Here is a 25,785-nt window from a genome sequence, read left to right as displayed (position 1 = left end):
CCTACATAGCTTTTAAACCAAAAAGCATAAAAAGCTTTTAAACCAAAAAGCATTTAAGGAAGCACAGGCTTGAATTTCCACCAAATTAAATATAACCCTATGTAGTGCTTTCATCTAACAGTATTTATTAGATCAGGCCTTAGGTTCACATTAGGATAGGCATTTATATGTGCTTTTTTTTTTTAATTCTTTGAAAGGAAAGAAAAAAAAAATATTCAGAGTACCTAGTGTCAGCATCTAACCTAGCCAGTAAAGTGCCTTTAACAGTGGAAGAGAGGAGTGCCTTCAGGTGATAATACACAGCAAACACCTACACTGACTCTCTAGGTAAGAATGGAAGGAGGCTGATACCTCCTCTCCTCGCCTCCCCAGCAATAAAGCTCCCTACCATGCCATAATCCGTATACGGATACACATACACAGTAAAAGCTTTGTAAAGCATTTGGTTGCTGTATGTATATTTTCTAATTATTTTATTAATTGAGATTGGGAGAGACTTGCAGAGGGAACAGGGAGGAGGGAGACATGATCTAGGGAAGTGAGGTATACAGCTTCCATTGACTAAGGCAAGAGTTGAAAGACCTACCTAATTATTGTGCATTACAAGTAAAAATAAACTTATCGTTCCTGCAGGCCAATCTTAAAGCACACTGATGTAGGACTGCTACCAGTCTCATACGCAATTTTTACAGTGCAGAAACTTGGTTCTTTGCACTTTATTTAAAGGATGCAGAAATACAACTTAAAGAGGATCCTTATGAAGCAGCAAATTGACTATTCAAAGCCTGTGAAAACTTTAATTAACCTGTTTGGTGATAATATTCATGATCTAAGGTATAAAGGTTGTTTATATCAATGTTGCAGATTAGCAAAACAATCATAATGTGTGTGGGGGATATTATTGTTTTTTTTTTTTCTTTTTAAATCAAACAGGCTTCCTAAAACCTAATTTTCATAATGTGTATTAACCATCAGGAGAAAAGCAGTTAGTTTAAGATTGGGATTATTATTTTGTGCTCTTGTTAGTAAGGTACAAGGATGATAGAAGACATGATTTCTAGATATCCCATGAGTGAGTATTATGGGATAACAAGTATATTGATTCATAATAATTTGCATCAGATGCTAACTTGAACAGCAAACGTTTCACTTTCTGAATGCTCGTATAGTACAAACCCTGCACAGACTATATGAAATTTTTCACTATAAATAAAAAAGACAACTAAAAATACTACCAAGAATAAGTAAATCGATAAAAAGAAATTTAACATTTTACTTGAAATAAAGGAGAGATGTCTTCTAAGTATCACCCTTTGGTATGCAAGTTCAAAACTGTGCTAGGGAGAAGTTACTCAATACTGCTAACTACTTGATCTCATTTATATACAGGTATGAAAAAAGAGTCAGTTTTCAGTTTCGTTTAGAGATATATATTTACACTCCTACTTACTTAGCTTCAAAGGTAAGCATATCTTAAACTTTGATAGATATCATTAGAGTTGTTCCAAAAATTAAATGTAAGAGGATACCACCAAGGTCTTGACGAATGTAGTGCTATGAAACAACTGTTGCTTAAGACTTCTTATTCTTAATTTCTAATTAGAATTGTCTCATCTCACAGCTGTACTTTTTAGACTTAAATAAATCTTAGTTCAAAACCAAAGGAGAATCTTATTTCATTGATACGTGTGAAACACATGAAAAACAAAATGTGATCCTAAGCTTTACTGACTTGAGAAAATCAAAGAATTACGGAAGTCGGTTCACTAATTCAGAGCACTGCATAACAGACTGCAATTCAACCAACCTAAACAGCTAATCAGAAAAAAAATATTTTCTACTTTAAGACAACTTATACAAATAAGTTAAAACCAAAAGAAACAAAATACCAGCTAACGCTCACACTTACCACCTATATCTTTTATTTAAAGCTGGTTTTAAAGGGAAAGTGCAGACCTTCAGACCTATAGGGATCTTTCCAGACAGCCTCTAGCAAGATCACAAAGTGTGTGACAGCATATACTTCCCATCCCCAAAGACCAGATCAAACATCAAAAAGCAAGAGATGTTGCCATTCTGTGTAGAGCATGAAGCAGCTCTGAACTCACCTGTCCCCCTCCTCATCCTGCTGTTGCTTTGTGCAGAGCACAAATTAGCCTCAACTTTGAGAAACCAAGAACTGTCCACATTTAAACCTGTCCCAGATATTTGTGGAGATGACCTAATGCTTGTGATGCATTGAAATGATGGCATTTAAATGTCAAAGCTCTTCGCCATAAACTCTTTCATTCCCAATTACAGCAACTACATTATATTTTACTTAAACTGACACAGTGTATTCGGTATTCTTTAATATAGACTACTAAAAACATGAATTCAACTGTTGTATAAACATACATAATCCACAGCAGGACCTTTCCAAACCCTTACATGAACTCATCTGTGCAAGTGACAAAAAGAAAACTATGCTGCCACCAAACACTACAAAAGACCTATCTCCTCCATTTTTCCACTTGACTCTGCTAGCCTGAAACACCGCAACTTCCTTCCTCCTTCCCCTGCAAATAAACACTGAAACGTATACATGCATTTAAAAAGAACATATATGCCTACTTATAAAAAACATCAACTCGATGCCCCAAATGAGTTCTTTTTTCAACTTCCATAACAGAATAATCTAAAATTCCAAGCTGAAATTCTTCTAAACTACTCTCAAAAGAGCTCCCCTGAAATTCTTTCTTCATGAAATCATAATAGACAAACACACTTCACATTCTCAGATACATGCTTAATACTTCCAGAGTATCCTTAGTATTCTTACTGGATATGTAATTGATTAAAAATAGTATTTTTTCCTTCTCTATAGCTTATTTGAAAAATATGAGATGTGGGTTTTGTAAATACGTGAAGTCTGAAAAAGCAAACTGCTCTACTTTTGGAAATTTACGGCTCTCTTGGCAAGTGACTCAGGGAAATAATTCTTATTTTCTCCTAACTTTCCAGACAATCCAGTCTGTCACAGTGATTAGTTAGAATATTGCAACTATGCATAGACCCACTTGTTCACTAGTCTGATTTATTATTTAATTTACAAAAGTTAAGAAAAAGCAATGCAACTTTCTTTACACAGCACACTAATCAGTCGTTAAGAGGGATTTTTTTTTCTTTTCCCCAGTAAAGAAATTGAGGAGTAGAAAATAGTTTTAATGAGACTAACAGAAAAGATTGTCCTTTGTAAAGATTATCCTTTTGCATGGTAAGGAGGTATTACTATTTCTACAACATTAATAAATACTGTGCTAAAAGTTAATGAAATGAGATTATACATTATGGAGTTCCTCAGGTAGGTCAATGGCTCCCCAACCACAGGGAATATCTGATAACATTTATAAGGGATACAACACACATTCATTTCCATAAATAAATAAAAAAAAACCAAGAAAAGTGATGGTAGAGGGAAGAAAGGGGTAGCCAAAAGGGAACATACTAGCTAACAATCACTTATAGCTCTGCCTTATATCTATACTCCGTTTACTCCAGGGTATTTTCTCCTTTTAATAGACATACATATATATACATACATAGATACACAAACATACACACATATATACACATGCACACATACCTTTGCACACTGATCCAAAATTTGTACTTTTCCCTCAGCACCAGGCTTTTCTAACAGTATGGGGTTTATCATTTAAATCATTAACATTATAAAAATGTCATAATGATAGGAAAACACACACACTCTTCCATCATCACATACAGCTAAACAAAACAAAATTCAGTAATGCTTCTCCCACATATAACAGCATACAATCCATAACTTTTTTTGTTGGATATAGTGCACAAAAGGATTTGATATTTTCTTTCCCCAGGTCTTAAATACATTTTGAAAATCGATACATTATCTGTTTCTCTGCTTGTTTCTACAGGGAAAAAAAAAATGCTAACCACTGGTTTGGTCAATACCAAGCCAAGAAACAAACAGGTGCTATTTAATTAAATTGTGCCACAATGTTATTTAAACAATTCTTTTTTGCAGTGGAAATTTATGTTCTGTTTGTAGGAGCTGCCTCACTAATAAAGTAGATTGATCTTTGACCAACATAGAGAACAATTCTTCCTCTGTATTTCTTCAAGATATTAAATATATTATGGGATTTCTTGGTTTGTGTCTTAGTCTACTTAACAATAGAAATAATTTTCAGCAGCAAGTAAATTCCTACCTCCTTCAGCTCCGTGACCACCTTCAACTCCTTTGAAGTTATTCACGTATGTACTTAAAACAATTTCTGATAATCAAGTAGTGCAACAGAGATATTCCTTGCAGAACAGCCTAAAACTGGAACTATACAAAACAAGATAGCAATAGCCATTTACAGGAACAAAATTCCCATGAATTGTTCATTGGGCTAAAAAACATATTGAAAACGTCCTAACTGTCAGCTATCCCAATTTTGAATCCAGCCACTGCAACTGAGAGAATTTTAATTTACTGTTGGGGAATTACAATGCTGTCAAAGCAAAGCCAAATATCTTATTTGTAATCAAGGAGCATCTGGCCCTATTCAGCTTGAAATTCAATTAGTAAGTTTGGGTCTGGAGGTTTGAGGAGGAGTTTTTTGTTTTGGTTTTTTTTTTGGGTTGTTTTTTTTTTTTCTGTTTATTATCTTTCCTTCTTTTCTGAAACACAGTTTTAGCAGCTATTTAGAGAGGGATTCTGCTGTGACAAAGTCAACAGAGTTAAGGAAAAATATGCAAGCAAGGTAACTTGCATGAGTACATATGCTTATTAGTGTACCTCTACCATAGGTTCATCCTCAATAGACTTAAAAATCAAGCCCCTGAAAGCTGAGATATACATTTAAAGTGACCAAAAGATTAAACATGTTTCTGGAATCCATGAGAGAAGGTAGAAGAAGCAATCAGTTGAAATCTTGAGTGTTATATTCAGTCTCTCCTGATGAAATCTGGCTGAGCCGTTTGCTTGATCCCCACAGCTTTCGGGAAAGCTGACCTGATCGCATCTGTTTAAAAGTAATTCAGAAAAACAGAAGGAGGGGGAAGGGATAAGGTGGATAAATTAAAAAGGAATTCAGACACTGATTCTGGTGAAATGCAGACACTACGATGTACTGCATAAACAAAATTACACCAACAAAAATTATTTGAAAACAAACCAAAAGTTACACTTAGGGATGATTCTTGGGACTGACAAAAAACAACAGACAAAACACTAATGACAGGCCTCTCTGATTTCGAATATTTAAAGGGATATTGCCAATTAATACATATTTAATACTTAACCTACCTGAAATGGCTTAGAAACAGTGTTTAGATTGCTATTTTGATAGGAAGGAAAAAGAGGTGAAGGTCAAGCAAAAGTGAACCAAATTAGCAGAAAGGACATTTTATTTTAGAGATTTCAAACAGAAATTGCTAGAAGTGAAAAGGAAAAGATAACCAAAATGTAGGGCAGTGATGTCAGAATGAAGGAAAGAGAGAAATGTTATCTCCTGGTGTCAAATCTATACAGTCTTCCAAAGATCCTCGGTGAAGCACTCAGAATAAAATTTAAACCATAAATTATTCATACTGAATATTCCATAAGTAAAGACAGGTAACAAGAAACCTGAGGCCATATTAAATCCAGCATCTGGTAGGTCTGCAATCTGACAACAATTTGTAGGAAAATGTTTTAATTTACTCCTTAAGTACAAAGCTTATGATTGGCCAGTAGTGATCAGCCTGGCAGCTGATTAGGTTACGAAATCCTCTGCAGTTTAACAAGCAAGATGCATGCCTTCACAGCACAAGTTTGAGATCAGTTCCCAGCAGTCAGTACTACAAATTAAGCATGCTTAAGAACTGTATCATCACAGCAGCAGTGTTCTAGAAAAGGCACAGTACTGACGGGGATTAACGCGAACAGACAACAGGCTTCTGCAATATCCCAAACAGCTAACTAAGTGTTAAAAAAATATAAAAACATTTATTAGACTTCATTTCATACTGGATACTGCCAATGCAGAAACACTAAAGGCCAATCTTAATACCAAGCAGCATTTTACTTTACATACAATAAAGAAGGTTGGTTTCTCCCTTTATCCCTAAGAATCAGTATCACCACCGAAAGCCAGAATAACAACACTGTCTTCTGTATAAGAATAAAATTCTAATAAGTAATCTATTCCTTCCAAACTACAAATAAATTGATCAACAAATAAGTACTCCACATACATACACTTTTAAAATATATTGATTGATGCCATTATAGAAAACTAGAAAATATGGGATGTAATGTTGTTCCTTATATGTTTGTGGGTCTTTTTAAAAAAAAAAAAAAAAAAAAAATCTGTTTACATGGAAATTAAGCTTGCAGATCATCTGAATTATAAACAGAAAATCCTGAAAAAAGTAACTTGAAAGCCTTTACATTCATAAATGGAATTCAGTCTTTGAAATAACATTTTATCCATCGGTAGAAAAATAGATGTGATTAAAAACTGAAAAAAAAAGAAAACAAAAAGCCTTCATTCTAAAGAGATACATACATTTCAGCCTACAAAAGATCTTTTCTATGGACTAGGAGGCCTAGAAATGACAGTGACTTTAAAACTGCTGCTACAAACATATGTTTAACCACATCATAAGCAGCTCTTTGTCAATTCTATAGTAGAAAAAAGTTGTCCAACTGGAAGTCAGTGGAAACTTTCCTCCCCTATCTCCTGCAAGCAAGATCGGACTACTGTTGTGTGAAGCCTGCTTCAAATATTAAACTATGTATCTCCTAGCTAAAATATTTTAAAATACTGGCAATAAAATCGCTCTGTTTTCACAATTAAAATATAAAATTAAATTAAGACACACTTTTCTGGCATGTACTAAAAGTCATGCAAAAGTGATAATCACATTTTCAAATAAATAAAGTGCAGCATAAGGGAGATTAGGTTATAAAGAGAAGCAAGTTTAAGCTAACTTAAGTACTTTGAAAGCCATGACAAGAAGTACTTAAAGAAAAAGCTATGTTTTGTGCAAGAGAAATTGGGCATAGATATTTGACAGATGGATGCTCTGTATTTGATATTGCATATGCAGTACCAACAAGTTTATATTCACCATATGGAGCACAGAGCATACTGGGAACCTACACAAGTGATTCTTTGTGTATTGCAATTAGAGATTCTTAACAGAAACAAGTAATATTTTCCCCCCCAATGTAAATCAATGCATATTATAAGGTATCTCACAGAAACCATAAAAAAATAAAGAAAGTACTTGCTTGCTCTTGTTTCCAATTTTCTTCTGGAAAATTATTTCATCGGGAAGTGTCTGACAACCCTATCATGTTCAAAAAGGTTAGCTAATATGACTTTGCTTATTCAAGATGTGAGTGATAAAGTCTGGAAGTTAGTCCACCTGAGCTTCCCATCTGTGATCCCTATATACCTTTGATTCTTAATGAGAAATTTCAGTAGAGCAGTCTCAAAAGTTATTTCTTTCCCATTGAGAACTGAAACTTGCTCTTAAATTTACCCTGCCATAGAGGAGACCTCTTGCTCAACTGGAAAGCGGAAATAAGTGAACTTCCCACTGTTCGGTAGAAAAAGTTCTTGATGGTGGGTTTTACCTCTGCTGGCTTGCCAACACCAACGATAATCAATTTGCCGTCCTCCAAGCCAACAAGAATATGGCTGTACTCTTTGGTGACAGAAATGCAATGAATTGGCAGTCGCATGGCTAAGGGGGAGACACTTAGACTCAGGCTGAAATGAACAAAAAACACATAGAGAAAGCATATCATGTATTTGTTTGCACATACTGCAAAGAATCACACTGCAGTTGAAATTGTTGCCCACAGGATGCACTATAAAACAGTTTCTCAAGGATCCAGTATTTAATTTCTATTATTGTAAACTCCTACAGAACGATCTAATTGCACGCCAGAACAGCGCTCCAATAATAAGAAAAGGCATGGATGGGTAAGTCAGTAAATTAAGATATTTTCTCGGGAGAATAGTAACGTTAGTCCCACAACTGCCTAAATGACAAAGATCACTCCCATTTTGAGAAGCAATGGAAATCTATAGAGCATCGCAGTAAATGGAGTTTAAAACTCAGTGCAGAACTACACAAGGCTTGATCTTGCAGTTGCTGAGCTCCCAGTGACTAATCAGACACGGGGACAATCACAGCTTGCAGACATCAAGACACAGCTTTTCCTAAATTCTGTCAGTTCTAGGTGTATAATTAAGATAAATGCCTGGGAAGAAAGGGGTATGGTACAACCTCTAGTTTTTCTTTTCTCCCTATCTTGGCTCCCCTCAAAAGTGTTTTTTTTTTCAGGAACACAGAAAAAAGCAATGGCTACCACCTCTAGCATCAAGCAAATACCATGTTACCCAACCACCTCTCAATAATTCTTTATATTTGCATCTCAGTAACAAATTACTGATGGTGTTACATTACCTGTAGAGATCTCGTATGGAAAGAAATCCCTGTAAGCTGCCCATCACGATATACTCGCCAGTCACACACATATCTGACACTTCCTCCTTCAGAGTCTCAGAACCCAGATATTTTCCATTGACAGAATAGAGATGTAATGCATTCTTATCCTGAATAGATACAAAATAAATCTGTAACAGAGGACTGACTGGATTAAGAGCGTATTATTTGTACCTTTAGCTTACTAACAGGAGCTGACAACAGCCTTCTTGTTGAATGTCACGAGTACTGAGCCCATATGCAATGTGCATATATACCAGGTTCCAAACAGAAATTTTTGAAGTTCTCTTGTTACCTCTTGGTATGTCTTGGTATGTCTTATCTATCCATCTAATAAATTCCAAATTTTCTGGAAACATCTATGGATTTAATGGATAGGTCCATATTTTATAAGGGTTTCTTGTTAAAGAAGAAGAAAGGAAGAGAGCACTCATCTTCAGCCCTGCAGCCATTCTCCCTTCCCCTCATCTCAAATTGAAAAGCAGAATGAAACAGGTGTATTTCCACAGAGGTAGACCTAGAAGCATTTTCCGGACAAGGCCATTATTTCTTGATGGACTAAAGATGCAGCTAACATGACCATCGTCAGTTCTTCCAGCCCGACAATATTTTGGTCTCTTCTCTCCCCATCTCCCCAACACAGCTAGTATACCTACATCCAATAAATTTGTCTTCCAAGAAATTTCCCATGGCCACAGAAATAACAGCTCTACCCTTATTAAAGCAACTATACAGCTATTGAACAGACAGAATAAGCTACGCTATGAACTTTATAGCTATCTCTCCAACCCAAAACTAAGAAACATCAGTGCAGTCACTGGGCATCTTTCACCGAAAATTTACTGTTCCCCTTGTAAGCCTTTGTTTCTGTGCACAGTGAAACTTGTTCACACTAGTTTTCCATTTCAAAGCAGCTCTCAGGAAGATTCATTAGCGCATGCTTGGGCATCTTCCTTACAGGTGTTTGGAGATTTTAATGGCATTTGTAGGAGCACAGTATGTCTGTGATTTATCTTTTAATCAAATTTAACTCAAATTGGCTAGCAAAATAAAAAAAAAAAAAAAGAAGATAGACAAGCATGCTCAAAAAGCCTCATTACTTTAGGAAATAAGGATAAAGTCAGGTACATTTATTATTAAAGTCTTCAGCGAAAGAAACAGAGGTATTCCATGAACCTAAGTACCTTAAGAGTAGTCTTCCCTTCTATGCTGGTGTGGATAACTATATGGCCTTCCCAGGACACAGCCAGATTTGGAACAGTCAGCAGCAGAGAACTCTCACAAGGCGGTCGCAAAGTCCTCACGTACTGACCTTTCCGAATCGTACAGACAATAACAGTTCCATCCTGCAGTGACCAAATTCAGGTAAATTGTTACTCAGCAAGTAAGTTACCGCAACGCACAGAAAGATAATTTAAATACAGAGGAAGTATTTTGAAAGCACTTAAATCCTTAAATGAAGATCAAGACTCCTGAGCATGAGGAACTCTACATAAAGAAGCCTTCCCCTCAAAACCATCTACTATAGGCGTATGAAAAAACAAATGCAAACAGGGCAAGAAGGGATGGATAGGCAGCAAATCAGCCATTTTATAGGTCACATTTATGAGCAGGCATTTTTTGCAGTACAGAGTCAGAGTTCAGCAGCCTGTCAGTGTAGAACAGTAAGGTAGAGCATGAGTAAGCCACAAAGAATCTTGAAGGTTAAGGAAGCAGGGAAGAAACTGTCACAGAATTGTTTCTATGAAAAGCTTAAGATCTCAAAAAAAGTCCACACACACTAAAGCTCATCTGTGCACAATAACACAATGTGGTAGCTGAGGCCTATGCTGTGCAGACCAGTTTGAGAAAGTTTGATTTAAGCAGGCAGCAAGGGAGATGGCACATATCTTCCTGATGCGCGAGGCTGAAGAAAAAAAAATTATGGAATAGCCACATTTTCGGTATTTCTCTTAATCAACTTCAAATATGCTCTATGGTTTGAGTAGAGAAGAAGCAAAGAACAGAAAAGCATGAGGATGCTTACCTTGGATCCTGACACCGCCATGTCCAGTTCAGTGCTAATGCCAACGCTCAAAACTTCATCAGTATGCCCATAAAGGATCTGTAATGGCTTAGGTGACAGGCCTACAGGCACTCCTCCCTGAGAGTAATAAAAAGTGCAATGACACATTCTCTTGCAGCTGAAGACAAACAAAAAAAAAATTCTGGTATCTTCAGTATCAGTTGTGTGAAATCTGTATTTGACATGGGCTAAAACCAAAGGCGTAACTCACCCATTTCAATTTCAATTTATCGCCTTTTACGTCAGCAGCCCTATTTACTGAAACCTCAAGAGTGAAGGAACACATAGTTACTATGTGTATGTGAAAGAAAGAGTTACTTAGCTGTCTTGTTTCTATTGCTTCAGATGTCCAGGTGTGCAAGGACCACAGTGAGCAGTCCTCACAGGAGCTGTTCACCCACCCATTTCATCCACTTTTTCTTCACCTCTGGGCTTGTGTATCTGGGCTTGTTCAGTTCTTAGAGTTTACACTGGAATTAAGCACTATCTTCACAGCTAAGCTTAAAGAAGCTGAAAGCTATTTCGCTTAAAATTACAGCAATGCTGTTCCATTTTCTATAGAAAAAGTAAGTAAATAATCCTTCTCAATGACTACCAGTGGTATTACACACAAAAGAAATCCTGCAATAATACTCATTAAAAATACTGATTTTCCCACATGACTGCAGGGTGTCAAAATCATTTAGTACTTTTGTTCCAGTGAGTGTACTGTCAACATATACAGACTTATTCTCAAACCAGTTCTAAGGCAAGATCTGTGCTTAGAGAGAAGATAGAGTAAATAGCTCTGTAGAGAACTCTATATTCTCATTTCTGTGATAGAGGTTTAACTGCTAAGCAAGCCCTGAAAGCCTAAAGCATGCAGGAATGCAGAACAAGCGTCAAAACACAGAGCTGAGAAAGAAGATGACAATGCAGAGCAGACAAGTAGAACAGAAGTGACAGTATGCAGTCCATTGCTGCCACTTTGTAAAGACCAAGATAAAACTCTCACAAGAATAATTTACAATACATAAAAAGTCATTTATATATCCATCAAATAAAAAATACATTAAAAGACTTAAGAAAAAGCTATTCTAAATAAAGAATCTCTAGAGGATGACTTATTTAACTCCTATGGAAAAGATAAATAAACTAAAAAATTTCCAACATTTATCCTTGAGACAAAAAAATACTGTTGTGAGCACGAAGGTCTCACACCTTTTTGACCACACACCCTTGGTACAAAGTACTCTTTGAAAGTATTTTAAATACTCCCACCATAAAGACAGCTTCCACAAAAACACATACAGTCATGCACCACTGTACTGGTTTAATGTGCTGACTTTAGTTCAATTATAAGAACAAGGTGACCTGACCAAATGTACTGTTCATAACATGACAGTCCCCCCTGTAGTTAATCCTACTTGTATACCTGTAACACAGCAATCAGAAATGAACATTTAAAATGCATAACAATGGAAATGGCCTCACATTTTGAGTGTAAGTACACACATGCATCACACAACCACTTCCATTGTGTGAAAGCACAAGACCAGTATTAAAGAATTCTAAAATATCAGCGTAAATCCAGGCAACAGACTAGTGTTGTCTTTGCTAAGTAAGTAAGTGTAGTCATCAGTACTTCCCACAGAGGAAATAAAATGCTAAAATGCAACTACTGTAGTGAACAGCAGCCTAGAAATGTAAAAAATCCTCAACTATAAACATTGTTCTAACTCCGGTAGTCTCAAGCAGTGTCTCTCTCCTTCCGTTCTTCCATCTGTACAATGGGGGATAACATTTGCTTATCCTGAAAATAATCTATGAAACCTTTATGAGTGCATCTAAAATACTGTACTTCAGCTACATAGTAACTAACATGTATAGCGAATATTTAAAATATAGAAGACAATGGGAATAATGAAATTACTAAGCTAATCAATGTTAGTGGACTGTCTTCCCTGCAAACCTGAAAGAAAGGAAATCAATAAACCATCATAGCAAAACAGAGAGGCACAAAAAGCATTCAGAACCTGCTTCTCACAGTATGCCTAAACAACCTACCTGCTGAACTATTTGCCATATCATACAGGTAGTATCTCTGGAGCCTGAAATTAAATGAATTCCACAGTAGTCTATTGCCAAGCAGGTCACAATATCTAAATAAAGGAAAGAAAAGAGGAAGGTATCACATTGATACTTAAGACTAATTTCCCACAGAGTGACAATGTGCGTGCAATATGTCAACAATGTATCCTGATTTGCAGTCATCACAAAACGTTCCACTGTGATAAGGGCTGATGAGACTGTATGAAACAACGAAATTATTGTAGAGCCAGGCGGGCCAACCTGACTTAATCAGCTCTGCCACCTAAAAACAGCAGTCAAGCCTTATTTCAAAACTACATAAAACCATCACTACAATGACTAAAAGCTCAAGTATTTACGTATAATCATGGTGCAAGTATTCTTCAGTTTTTATGCTGCCATTCCTTTATAACTGCTGTGCTTGTCTGCCCAAGTGCACTGACTACAATTCTTTCCAAAAAGACCAAACACCAACGTACAACTCACAAAACTTTTCATTTCACAATATAAAGAGTTACTAACCCATGTGCCTTATGTGCTGTCCAATCAGCTTGCCTTTTGTCAGAGATGTCACTCTGATGCTATTATCCCAGTGTCCTCCACTAAAGAGCAGTTTTGCATCATGGGATACCGCAAACAACTTAGAGGTGATCTCCAGCCCCGGTGCAAAAGGACCACTCATGTTGCGTTGTGTTCTGTAGGCAAATGATGAGCAGTTAAGAGTAACCTTAGTTTAAATCAATATATTTTGCGTTTCCTATATCCTTAAAAAATAATAAGAAATTCCATCTATAGAAGAGGCTGTATCTACAAAAAAAAAAAAAAAAAAAAAAAAAAGAAGTTAAATTCTGGCCCCCTGCTATTCATGGCAAAACTCTCACCGCCATCAGCAAATGGAAGCAAAATTTTGCCTTAGATCTTTTCTAAGATCCTAAGATCTTAGATCTTGCAATTTGATTCTGTATGGGTAATTCATGTCCCTACTAGGTATTGTAACATTAAAGAAGTCTTCTAAAAAGCAAAGAAGCAAAAACACCACATATGCCTGCACTATAGTGTAAGAAAGTAAGAAGATTGTCTATCTTAGATTCCAAGATGAGTTTTTATGATTGATAATTGAGAAAAAAAAAAAAAAAAAAAAAAGATAATTAGCTCTAAGAATGAAGAACCTTGAAATGCCACTTACGTAACTCTTTACCAGAAAGTATTACAGATTAGAAGTAATATTATTGCACATCAGAAAACACATTCTTAGGTGAAAAGCCAGCCAATCAAAACAGTACAATCCACTGATTGTTGAATGATTACTGTATTTTATTACTGTAGATGCATTCATCTACACCTCTCCTCATCATTTGCTTACTTGGGATTTGTAACTGTGGTATCTCTGATGAATGTAAAATAGTTGGAGATATTTTTATCATAAGGTAGCCAACCGTGAGTTCCAATAATGCAGTTCAGACTTGCCGTTACCTAAAAAAGTTTAATAGAAAAAAGATTAGTTAAACCCAGAGGCATATTTTCTACTTGCCTTTGATGGTAATGGAGCTTGCGTAAAATCCAGCATAGGCTTCTGGAGAATTTACCACAAAGTGAAAAAGCACACACCCTCCGATTTCCACAACTTAAAAAAAAAAAAATTCCAGCTCTGATTAGTTAATCCACATGTGGTACACATTACCAGATTAAAATAGTGTATGTTCTAGAGAGGTCAGAGAAGTTGCAGAGGGGCGAGGCAAGAGACAAAACAAAAAAAAAGTCTGCAAAACCTAGGCAATACTGCACAGGGGTCAGTATGCAGACCATACCTACAGATGTAGAATGGATTGAGAGCAGCCCTAAGGAGAAGGACTTGGGAGTGTTGGTGGACGAGAAGCTCAACATAAGCCAGCAATGCGCCCTTGCAGCCCAGAAAGCCAACTGCATCCTGGGCTGCACCTAGAAGAGCATGGCCAGCAGGTCGAGCGAGGTGATTCTGCCCCTCTATTCAGCTCGTGTGGGACCCCACCTGGAGTAATGCATCCAGTTCTGGAGCACTCAACTTAAGAAGGAAATGGACCAGTTGGAGAGGGTCCAGAGGAGGGCCACAAATGTGACAAGAGGGCTGGAGCACCTATGAGGACAGGCTGAAAGAGTTGGGGTTGTTCAGCCTGGAGAACAGGAGGAGGCTCTGGGGAGACCTTAGAGCAGCCTTTCAGTACCTAAAGGGGGCCTACAGAAAAGACAGGGAAAAACTATTCACCAGGGCCTGTTGTGATAGGAAGAGGGGTAACGGTTTTAGAATAGATGGAGGTAGATTCAGATTAGACATTAGGAAAAAGTCTTTTACAGAGAGGGTGGGGGAACACTGGCACAGGTTGCCCAGAGAGGTGGTGGAAGCCCCATCCATGGAAACATTCAAGGCCAGGTTGGACGGGACTCTGAGCAACCTGACCTGGTTGGAGATGTCCCTGCTCCTTGCTGGGGGGTTGGACTAGATGACCTTTGAAGGTCCCTTCCAACCCAAACCATTCTATGATTCTTTGCAAATACAAAACCACTCCCTGTCTTTCACTATTTGGCCATCTGCCATAGTACCAGCACCTGTATTAGTGCAGAACTTAATTTTAGGAAGAGTGCAGGCCTTTGGAGTAAATATATGGTTTGGAAAGTAATGATATACATAACGATGCCATTAATAACTCAATCCCGTCATCATCTTAAATGCCATGCAACAAATCTTCTCTACACAAGACAAATATTTAACTTATAGCTGACATTTATTATAAGTTAAAGGAACATATTTAAGAAGGAACAGTTGGAGAAGTATTTCTGTACAAGTTGTATGAAAAAAAAAAATACACCCGTTTGACTAAGAGTAGTATAGAGTACTAATAAGTACAGTCTAAGAGTAGTATTGACACATGCAACTCACCAAGATTTCCGGGCTTCCCTGAGAAATAAAGGAACGTGACTGATTCCTGGGGACAACAGCTTTGACGATGGGCACACCGTCACTGATTCCCTACAATAAAGGACATGGTTTTGGTCTGATTATATCCAAGAGCTAAAAAACAAATCTAGAACCTGTAAAAAGTAAGACCCAAAGCCTCTGGAATCAATGTCAGACCTGTACAGTACTCCAAGGCACTGGTACACACATACTCAGTTCATGCAGGTATGCTTCATCGCAAACACCAGAAACAAAACCCTTGCTCTGTCCTGAATCAGTGAGTTTATCTACCAAATTCAGCAAGTCCTCAGATACCACCAGTGATGTTCTTAGCTTTCCTGGTGTGGTGGCTAACTTAATACTCAAACAAGACTCACACAAGCGGACAGCAGATATAAATTTATGGGATTAAACCTCTACAAAGCTAACTTCAGACAGAGCTCATTTTACACACATGGCATTTTAAAACATTTTCTTTAAATACAAAGCAAGTTTATTTCCATTTAGGTTATGACCTTTTAAGTACATCAGAAGTTTCAGATTAGACCTTAAAAAACTTGAAGTAACACATCTACCTCTATGAAGAATGACTTCAGCTCAGTGAGATGTTGGAAGAGATTCAGAGTAGAGGTATCACTTTTAGTTAGTCTTTGCACTACCTCTTCTGCTGACAGCCTTTGTGGATGGGGCTCCTAGGAGACAATATTTGAAGGAATATCGAATTATTGGCAATCAATGGGAAAACAGACTTTTAAGCACCTAATTTTCCTTCTTAAAGTCAATTAATTTCTTTTGAAAGTGGTATGCTAAATTTCCATCAGTACGAACTTTACAAACAGTAATGTGGCAAAGACTTAACATTCCTAAAACTACAAACCATTATCTTACAAACTATTATCTTCTCATTTCTTCAGAAGTCCTTTGTAACTCAGCTGGATATAACCCACAAAGGTCTGTCTGAGAGGGAACAAAGAGCATTACCTTTAACAGCTGACAGGGAGTTTGCCCAAAATTGTTTATCATCCCTTCTAAAGCTTTCCTTTCTTTCTCATCTGTTAAAGCATCCAAATCCACAGCCCCTGGATCACAACCAGAATGATGAAGGGTAGAAAAAAAGGAAAAATAACATAATCAAAACAACTTATTGAGAACAGATATAGTTAACAAATGTTGCAAAACTTAAATTAACTGCAACATTGTCATCTTGTAGCCCAGAAAAGCCTCCAGACAATGCCTCCATGTAAAATAAAAACTCCACCCTGCACATGGATTTTAAGTGTACCTGTAAGTGCAGTAATTGCAGGCTTTTGTCTTATCAAATGAATTTAATATACTTCACACAAACAGTAAGTTGCATACAACAGCCACCCAAAATTCACTTTTAGAATTAACAGACTAACATTTGTCTTCACTATTTGTTGGTTTTAAGCAACTTGCCTTGACTTCTAAACCAGAAGAAACCTCTTCCCACAAATGCTTTTAAGCAAGCAAACGAGAAACTAACAAAAACTTCCAAGCACTTTCAGAAACAAAATACAAGCGACTGGAACACCTCTCCCTTAAAAATACTTAACATTTCAGGCTCACAACTTCTGATCAAAGCGTCAAATATTCTGGTTATTTAATGATAAATTACAACTTATGCTGCCATATTTAATCTATAATTCTGTTGCCGTACCATGTACTACTGTATGGCATGTTCACAAATCAAGTGTTTTCTGTCTAATACTGAACACATTGTCCAATGACAATGACAAGAGAGCATACTGCTTTGTACCTTCATAAGTGCAATAATAGAATACGTTGAGTGCCTCCACTGCAGCTGGTCCTCTCTGCTTGTAGCCAAAAATCAAATCTATCCATTCATGAAGATGAGCAGACACATATTCAGATTCCTAGAAGGAAAAAATGCTCTTCAAAGAATAAGAAAAGTACCGCTCCCTTCTTGAAGTATGTACTATTTTCTGTGAAAGAGATCTAATTCTTAAACTAAGAGTATCCAGAAACAAGGTATATACCAATGTATAGGGCAGAAGCATAAGAATATCCATGTATGTTAAGGGCAGTAACTGCCAGGTAAGAGGGAAAATTAATACAGTGAAGTAGCATATCTAGACTATTAAAACGCAACCATACAAGGGAAGGTAAGCTGCTAGTTCCCTAGTACCATACAGAATAACCTATAAAAAGCAAAGGAAATCTTATCACCTAAACCCACCTAATCCTGCGTTTTATCTCCTAGGGAAGCAAATTCCCAAATGTTTAGTATCTTCAGGCTCTTTCCTTTTTTTCTTTTGAGCCTTTTATTGACATGCACAGTGCTTTTAACTGACACTTCTCATGGTACGTGTAATGCCAAATGCGACCACAACTCCAGTTCAAATGCAGTCCCAGTATTTTACATTTAAGCCACAGTGATGATGTGCAGGTGTACTTTCTTTATCACTACTTCACACATAGAAGCATCATCTTACCAGGGCCTTCCTGTGTTTATAGATGAAGTCTTCTGGGGAGTGGGCCCATTTGGGGAGAACAACATCATTTACCACTTCTTTGGATATTTGAAGCTGACCTAAATTAAAACCTAGCGAGTAATTTGGAGAATTTTAAGAGTTACTACAAAATACTTCAAATATCTTGATTTATCAATGCAGACTTAAAAGCATTCTTTTCTCAGTGCAAGGGAAGGATACTGAAAAACTCTTAATGTAAATCTCCAGTGACCCTACCACTGACATAGGAGACTAAGTTCTGCTCTGAATGTTTAAAATGTTAAATGATACAGAATAACAATTGCCCAAAGCATGTAATGACATCAAAGCTCAAGTCTCAACCTTAAAAGTAGCATTAATCATTTATATGCCTATCTATAAACATATCTACACTTACTTTGTTTTACCAGAATTAAGAGTCCAAAATATTTCTATGAGGTTATTCATAAGAAAGAAGTTACTTATAGGTTTAAATGACTGTAGAATCAAGGCTTTCAAGAAGTCTTAAATCCCATCCGCTTTCATTAGAACAACTCTAAACTCTTAAATAACTTTTGCAAATGTGACTTGGCTGTTTCCAATTTTTTAAGTTAGAATTCTTGCAGATTGTAGCTAGCAGACTAAATTAACAGCAGCACAAACATACATATCAATTTTTTAATTGTCTACTAGATAGAGAAACAATTCCCTATGCAATAAACATAAATTAAAAAATGGGTAGGGGTCTCATGTCAGAATGCAGGATGCTGCCTTTTCAATCAGCATTACATAAGATTGAAACAGTTGGGTTTTTTTCCTTTTTCTGATGGGTACTGAAACCTTACATAGCTCTAAAATCAGGTGACTTAATATTGCATTAGAAGACAACAGTAACAAGCAGAAAATATGCTGGTGACCTAGAAGAAATAAAAGACTTGACATGTTTGAAGACATCCAAACTCTATCACTCAATGAACTCAGTAAAAAGAATACTAATTAATCTGTATTAAGTTTTGCTAGCTATTTAATCAGTATTAACTATTGCTAACTTTTTCAAACATCCAAATAAGCATCTCTTATATTTTAAATTAGGTATTTTTAGGCATCCTTAAGGCCTCAGTTTGAATTTTAAACAGTATTTAGGCTGCTGCTTAACACAACTGGTGTTGTCATTAAACAGTTTGAACCCAGCACGATGATTAAAGCAATTTCTACAAGCACACAATAAAGTTTTCTTTGTGCAAGTGCTCCACAGCATTCACAAATGGTTGCAACAATTCTTTTATGAAAAATACAAGAACCGTTTTTCATAAGAATATTCTGAGCAGTCAGCTTACCATTTTGATTCTCCAGGAACTCTGGGAAGTAGAAGAACTCTGGGATAAGTTCCTTGACATCATTGGGGTTGTCCATGAGTGCCTGCCAGGTAGCAGGAATAGAGTGGAACTGCCTGTCAGCACAGTCGAATCTGTGGATCAGAAAACTCAGATTAGACTTTAATCATTCCCTTAGTAAAATGGCAAGGAAGAAAAATAAAGGTGCTACTAATTTGCTCACAGCATACCTGCCACTCTGAAGTTGGATATGAAGTGTTGTGAAAGGTTCTACTCGAATGAGGTAATGCATGACACCAGCAGCGTTTGAGTAATGTGTCCCATAGTGAAATTTGTCAACTATCCCAAGGGGATCCTCGAAGTTCTCATATCTAAAAAAAAAAGCAATCTTTATAAATACAACTGAGCACTACATCTGATCGCCATCTGGATTATACTTATTGGAGGCAAGGATTCCAAGAAACAATCACAACAATCTATAAGATAAAAATAAACATGAGGATTCAAATTCTGACTTACAAAGTCCATAAGCAAAAGACTGTGGAATACAAACGTACACCTGATGAATCCTTTGCATATCTGTGCTTATATTCTTCTCTAGGCATTTGCTATCAGCTGTCAGAAACGGGAAAAAGACTAAGACTGGCCTGATTTAGCATGACTTCATACAACAGACAAAAACCCCTCATCACCAAGCTGTATATTTATTATTGAAGGGACTTGCGACAGCTTCCCGCAAGATTTAAAAAAAAAAAAATATATTAAAAAAGAAGAGTGTATATGACTGTCAAGCATGCAGAAGAGATTTCTTTAACACTCATGCCCATTTCCTTTTCTGCTGGCAAACTCACTCTACAGTAGTATGCCACCATCTGGCTGATATATTAATCAGTATCAGAAGGCTAGTATGAGAAATTCTCGTTAAATGTAACTGCTAGAGAACTAATTTCATTACAGTTGCAGATAAAGCCTAATCATTCAAAAAAAATTCTTTATGTTCCAAGTTTTCAGAAGGAAGCTGGTTTTGGGAGATGCCTGACAAGTGCAATCTGGTATGACAGCACACTCACTCCTCACACTAGCAAAAAAGGAAGGATTGCTATGCTGATGTGTGAGTGTAAGTACTTGTCATTTCTACATACAGGGGGGTTGCTGGAAGCCACCAAGTTATATTTTATTTCAAAGATAATAATCTATGCTTGAAAAAAGAGCAGGAAGCACAGGCTTAGGATCAATGCTACCTCTCAGCACAGGCAGCTCACCTCATCAGTATGATTTCACATTCCATATCTTGAAGCAGACATGGGACACAGTATGTCTCTTCAAGCTGTTATGCCATTAAGTGTTTCTACAACTTTTCAGTTTTTTACTTCCATATTCGAGAAACAATTCAAAACTTACAATAGTAAGTTTTGTCCTTTCAGTGCCGTGTAAGATAACTAATCTGAATGCAGCAGGAACAACAAATCAACAACCTTCACAAATGCATCTGTGGTGTTATAAAACTAGCTTTCAAAAATTTCACTGTCACAACTTTATTTTTAAAATATGTTCTTAACCTGGAGGTCCAGAAAAGAGAGAGAAATATAACTGAGTGTTCAAATACATACTTCTCTTTCACAGCCTTCGCATTCTTTTCATTTACCACCCCTATGGGTTTGGACAGATCTCTAAAGACTGCAGGATTATTCAGGTCCAGTTCTTCTGAAGTATAATCTTGTAAAATCCAAGGGAACTAAAAAAAAAAGAGAGTCAAAGATCAAATTGATATAAAAATCCATCTTCCAAAATAGAAAAAAAAAAATTATTTTCAAAAATTTTAAAATTATTTTTTTTAAATTACCACAGGATATTGAGCAAGGTCATTGTAAGTTCGTCCTGCCATTGTGTTCAGCTGAATAAGGTAGTCAAAGTTGGATATTTCTCTATTCACCCATTTCTGAAGGACAAAAAAAAAAAGATACAATGGAAGTCACTATATCAAAGATAGCAGTTGTGTAAGTTGCGTGTCTTGTCAGTACTTATCTGCAAGTATTTACTTGCCATAGCATTGACACGTGAAAGGCACAAGACCAAGAATAGCATGAAAGTCCAAATTTAATTTCTCCTAATAAAGTTTATTTTTCCTTTGATTCAATGACTGTGCTATCTGTATTTCATTGAAATCATGTCCCTGATTGATGCCAGTACTGTTTTAAATACAAGGCAGCAGACAACTAGCAGCCTCAGAATAAAAAAAAAAAAAAAAAAAAAAAAAAAAAAGAGTAATCAGAAATGAAAGAAACAAAAAGGTGGCATGTAAACAGGTACTGAGCAAGAGGAGAACAGAACTTTGAAATCCGTTGGAGTTCTAAGGTCAAAACTCATTTGTAAATTTTTCTCACATTGGTTAATGGTACAGGAATTTGTAAACTAACACTGTCCTTGCACCTTTGCTCCACTATTAAATTTTAAAACAAAAACAAGACAGAGATGTGTTCAGAAGGGCTCAATATCTGTCTGTAGTGTTATAGAGACATTTCATTACAGATTATATTTTCTCTACCTAAAAATACAACATGATAGCTTTTACTATTAGGGAAACAATTAGTAATTTGTAAAGATTCCTTCCTCAGATAAAATAATAATTTCAGCATAAAAAGACAGAAGATAAAAATACATTTACTACTTTTAAAAATTTATCCACATTTAGGGTAATATAGACATTTTGACATTTTCCTTTTATACCAATATTACAAATTCCCTTAAGATCATATTTCCTGCTTAATCTTCACAAGGATTTTGTTGAAAGCTTCATCATGAAAAGGTAGCAGGGAAAAATTATCTGCACACGTAGTGAAAGTAATTTCAAAATGTGCACTCAATAAATATCATAGACTAAAACCAGAAGTGAGTCTGCTACACATTTTCCATTCTTGTTGGAACACTTGTCATAATCACAACAACAGAGTCTGGCTCTATCCATTTAACTCACTGACTGTAAACACAAAATACAGCACTTCTAAAAATATGCACGTGAAAGTTCAGGGGCCAGACTGAGGGTACAGAAGTTGGCAGTTGCATTAGGATAAGAGAAGTACAATCAGTAGTCCAGGACCTTCCAGGACTCCTTCAAGAAGCAGAGGAATGCTCTAGACCATTTATGCTAAAGTCTTGTACCTGCATCAAACCTGAAGCTTTAAAAAGTTCCTGCGGAGATCTGGTCCCAGAAATATTTGGAGAACGCAGTGACAATAATCGACTATATACCTTGTTTCGTACCTGTTAGAAAACAGCATTAATAAAAAAAAAATTCTGGACATTGAAGCTGACAAGTAAACAACTCCTCTGCAATTAAAATGTGAAATAAATGGAACACAGTTACACTTTTAAACACTTCTATCCCTTACTGCATAAAACATATGGACATGGATGGACATGACATCCTTCAGTTACAGCATATAAAGGCAACATGTTATGAAGTTTTTTGGGGTTTTTTTTGTATGTGTGTAGACGCTACACAAAAAATTACTATTGCCATAGAAGTCATCTAGGAAATATTGCTACTGCTGAAACAAATTTACACCAATGTTTTCCCCACAAATCTATTGCAAAGATTTATTTACTTAAAAACACAGAACAGAACAAAAAACCCATATAATGTTATATAGGAGCTAATCATGAACTGACCTACTAGTATAAAAATCACCCTAAATTCTGATAATTACCTTAGTCCATATACAAAGGATCACTGACATTACCCAGGGGAGGGGGCGGGGGGGAATTTCACTAATCCTAAACCATGGAATACAGAAATACTAATGATTTTCAGTGTTATAAAATAGAAAATCTCCTTTGCCTTGTAATTAATTTGCTCAGAATATTTTAAAAGATGCGTGGGCATCATGATATTTAGATTAGTACTGATGTAATTTCAGTTGAATAATTGTTCTGTATCACAAGAGAGAGACAGGAAAAGAAGAATCTTGTTTTTCCCATCTTCTCACAATCAGTTTTTAGATGCCAGTCTGAGGTTTTCAAAGATTGCAATCTAGTTTCCCATAATGGCTATATCGAGCAAACTTTTGCTAATAGCAGTTACGGTATTATAAAAAAAAAAAAAAAACAAAACAGACTTAAACTTGACACTTGTGCTAATTATATAAATCAAGGAAATTTGGGAAACCCATACCTCCTTATTGAAGTTGAGGAAGTAGTTGCTTTGATCTGTAAGGAAGATCTCCAAAGCTGACCTCCTCAAGTTGTACCGACGCAAATGTATCTCTCGAATTTGAGAAAGGTGCCATTTGAAATCGAAACCTACCCCTAGGAAGAGCACTTGGATTATTGACTTGGAATATATTAAAAACTTTTCACAAAACATAACGCAGCATCATTTCCAATCACCCTAGATTTATTCCTAGAAAAGGCAAATTCTGTATGTGGCTTGATTAACCATTTTGATAGTAAAATATTATTAACTTCTGATATTGTTCTCCTGAAAGAAAGAGGAAGCAGGAAATATCTGATGGTGTGTAGAATTTGTTTTTACTTTGTCAAAGACACATTATAAGTGTATTCTATTGATAAAAAATACGAACCAAACTCCTTTGCTTACTAAAACAGGCTCAAACAGAAGCTTTTATGTTTAGAATTCCCAAAAAGTAAACTTCTTGATACACTGTTTTTTTAAAATTTTACCCTTCTTGGTCAAACATTTCAGTTCACTGCTGTCACACTCACCTGTGTCTATTATATTAAAGTTCACTAAATTAATATAGATGATTAATGTTTACATTCTATTACTTTTTAATCAATGTATGAGTGAAACATTGTTTGTCAGGGAGAACAGGGAGGTGCCATTTAAGCAGCAAATCAGAGGCAATGACATTTTTTTTAGTCAAGCTTGATTTTTAAAAATGTTATTTTTAAAAAGAAATACTAAGAATAGTGAATCAATTTAATAGCGAATCAAGTACAGTTCCAGATTCTTGAACCTGATCAGCCAGCCACTAACCAAGTATAATATTAACTTTAAGTACAGATCCACAACTTGTCTCTTCACAATTAGTTTGACATTCATTCTCCAAAAAAAAAAAAAAAAAAATCAACATCAGCCTACTAAAAACAGAATGCTGAACTGCACTGAAAAGAAACATACTGATTATGCTCACCTTCCTCTTTTTCAATACTACCATCAAAGAAATAGATGTGCTGTGTAGTGATCTCCAGCCTACCAGGTATCACATCAATTACTGTAATGAGTTCACAGTCTTCAGACAATATCAGCTTTTCTTTCTGACTTTGCTCGTCCTTCTCATCCCTACAAAAATACCAGTAAGTGTTACAGGGTTGAGTAGATTAAAAAGCTGCTTAGGCAAGTGTTAAGAGCCCTGTTCAGAAAATAATCATATTTGAATGACATTAAAACTATAACATAAATGATTATATGAAGCTACTTCCACCAGAAGTTTTGAATGTTTCAGACTAGACTACAAAGCATCATTTTATAGTATCACTTTTCGGGCTTGACATTTCAGTCTCAGGCACAGTGGACTCGACCCCCCTTGAAGTATGAAAACATGATGCTGCATTTCCCTTTCTTATTTAATTGCTAGGTACTTAAATTCTCTGGCCCAGAGCAGAGTTGAGTCCTTGTTCATGCGACTGAAGTTATCTTCAGCAGTATTTGAAGTAATGGTTGCTCAGAACTCTATAGATACGACATCACAAGTAAGCATTTAATAACCTTTAAGGTACAAGAAAATGCATCGTTATCACTCAAAAAAGCATCACAGCTCTACTGGACTTCAACAACAAAGACACACATAGATGCACACACAACATCACATGTCCAGTTACTGGAATGATGTATTTGCTATCTCCCCCTGCCCCCCTGCCCTTTTTTGTGTGTTTTATTTGTTTGTTTGTGGTTTTTCATTTGTTTGTGTTGGGTTTTTTTTGTAAGTCACACAATTGACATGAAGACAGCACAGGAGGCCTTCTCTCTGGAATGCTCTTAAACACAGGGGACTCTCTAGCAGACTAATGCCAACCAAGCAAATATCCATGCCATGCAGCTGATGGTATAGGCAATGGCCCTAGCATTTACAGACAATCTGGTCTACGCTCTTACAGGGTAGATTGCCTCTTGAGAATTACAGACAATGTACAGAGCAGAAAAACCTCAACAATTCTGTAGCTTCAGCTTCAGATCAACCGTGAGCAGCGAATCACTAACAGATCCTCACAAGCAGCTGCTCTGCCTTCTTTCCCCTGGGGCTTTTATGTCTCATTGTTGACAATGATAAATCCAGTAGCAACTTTTCTGCTGTTCAAAACTACTACAAAGCCCTGTATTGGATTGTTAAGGCCAGATAAAGCAAGAGGGAAGCTTTGTATGCTGATCAGCTCCCCAAGTTG

At 36.3% G+C, this 25,785-nt stretch overlaps 1 protein-coding gene across 3 annotated transcripts in view; it reads right to left on the bottom strand.

Moving 5' to 3' along the window:
• Positions 1 to 3,059: 3,059 nt before the first annotated feature.
• The window catches only part of NBEAL1 (neurobeachin like 1), an 87,750-nt gene continuing 65,024 nt past the window's right edge, over positions 3,060 to 25,785 (bottom strand). For 2 of the 3 annotated variants that reach the window (XM_086750559.1, XM_086750560.1), the window contains exons 35-54: positions 24,537 to 24,685; positions 23,555 to 23,688; positions 22,543 to 22,644; positions 21,227 to 21,322; positions 20,994 to 21,118; positions 19,614 to 19,754; positions 19,387 to 19,517; positions 18,053 to 18,162; positions 17,356 to 17,473; positions 16,560 to 16,657; positions 16,154 to 16,270; positions 15,561 to 15,650; positions 14,010 to 14,119; positions 13,169 to 13,341; positions 12,623 to 12,717; positions 10,538 to 10,654; positions 9,696 to 9,857; positions 8,473 to 8,621; positions 7,634 to 7,769; positions 3,060 to 5,030 (exon numbers count right to left, since the gene is read on the bottom strand). In XM_086750559.1, coding sequence (XP_086606685.1) covers positions 4,929 to 5,030; positions 7,634 to 7,769; positions 8,473 to 8,621; positions 9,696 to 9,857; positions 10,538 to 10,654; positions 12,623 to 12,717; positions 13,169 to 13,341; positions 14,010 to 14,119; positions 15,561 to 15,650; positions 16,154 to 16,270; positions 16,560 to 16,657; positions 17,356 to 17,473; positions 18,053 to 18,162; positions 19,387 to 19,517; positions 19,614 to 19,754; positions 20,994 to 21,118; positions 21,227 to 21,322; positions 22,543 to 22,644; positions 23,555 to 23,688; positions 24,537 to 24,685 — 2,455 coding nt within the window. In that variant the 3' untranslated portion in view covers positions 3,060 to 4,928. Of the gene's footprint in view, positions 5,031 to 7,539; positions 7,770 to 8,472; positions 8,622 to 9,695; positions 9,858 to 10,537; positions 10,655 to 12,622; positions 12,718 to 13,168; positions 13,342 to 14,009; positions 14,120 to 15,560; positions 15,651 to 16,153; positions 16,271 to 16,559; positions 16,658 to 17,355; positions 17,474 to 18,052; positions 18,163 to 19,386; positions 19,518 to 19,613; positions 19,755 to 20,993; positions 21,119 to 21,226; positions 21,323 to 22,542; positions 22,645 to 23,554; positions 23,689 to 24,536; positions 24,686 to 25,785 lie in introns of all 3 variants that reach the window. The other variant, XM_086750561.1, reaches the window with a different exon arrangement.

This window comes from Chlamydotis macqueenii, chromosome 6 (assembly GCF_036417535.1).
Source record: "Chlamydotis macqueenii isolate bChlMac1 chromosome 6, bChlMac1.mat, whole genome shotgun sequence".
In the NCBI taxonomy this organism is placed as follows: Eukaryota; Metazoa; Chordata; class Aves; order Otidiformes; family Otididae; genus Chlamydotis; species Chlamydotis macqueenii.
This window is presented reverse-complemented; position numbering and strand designations above follow the sequence as displayed.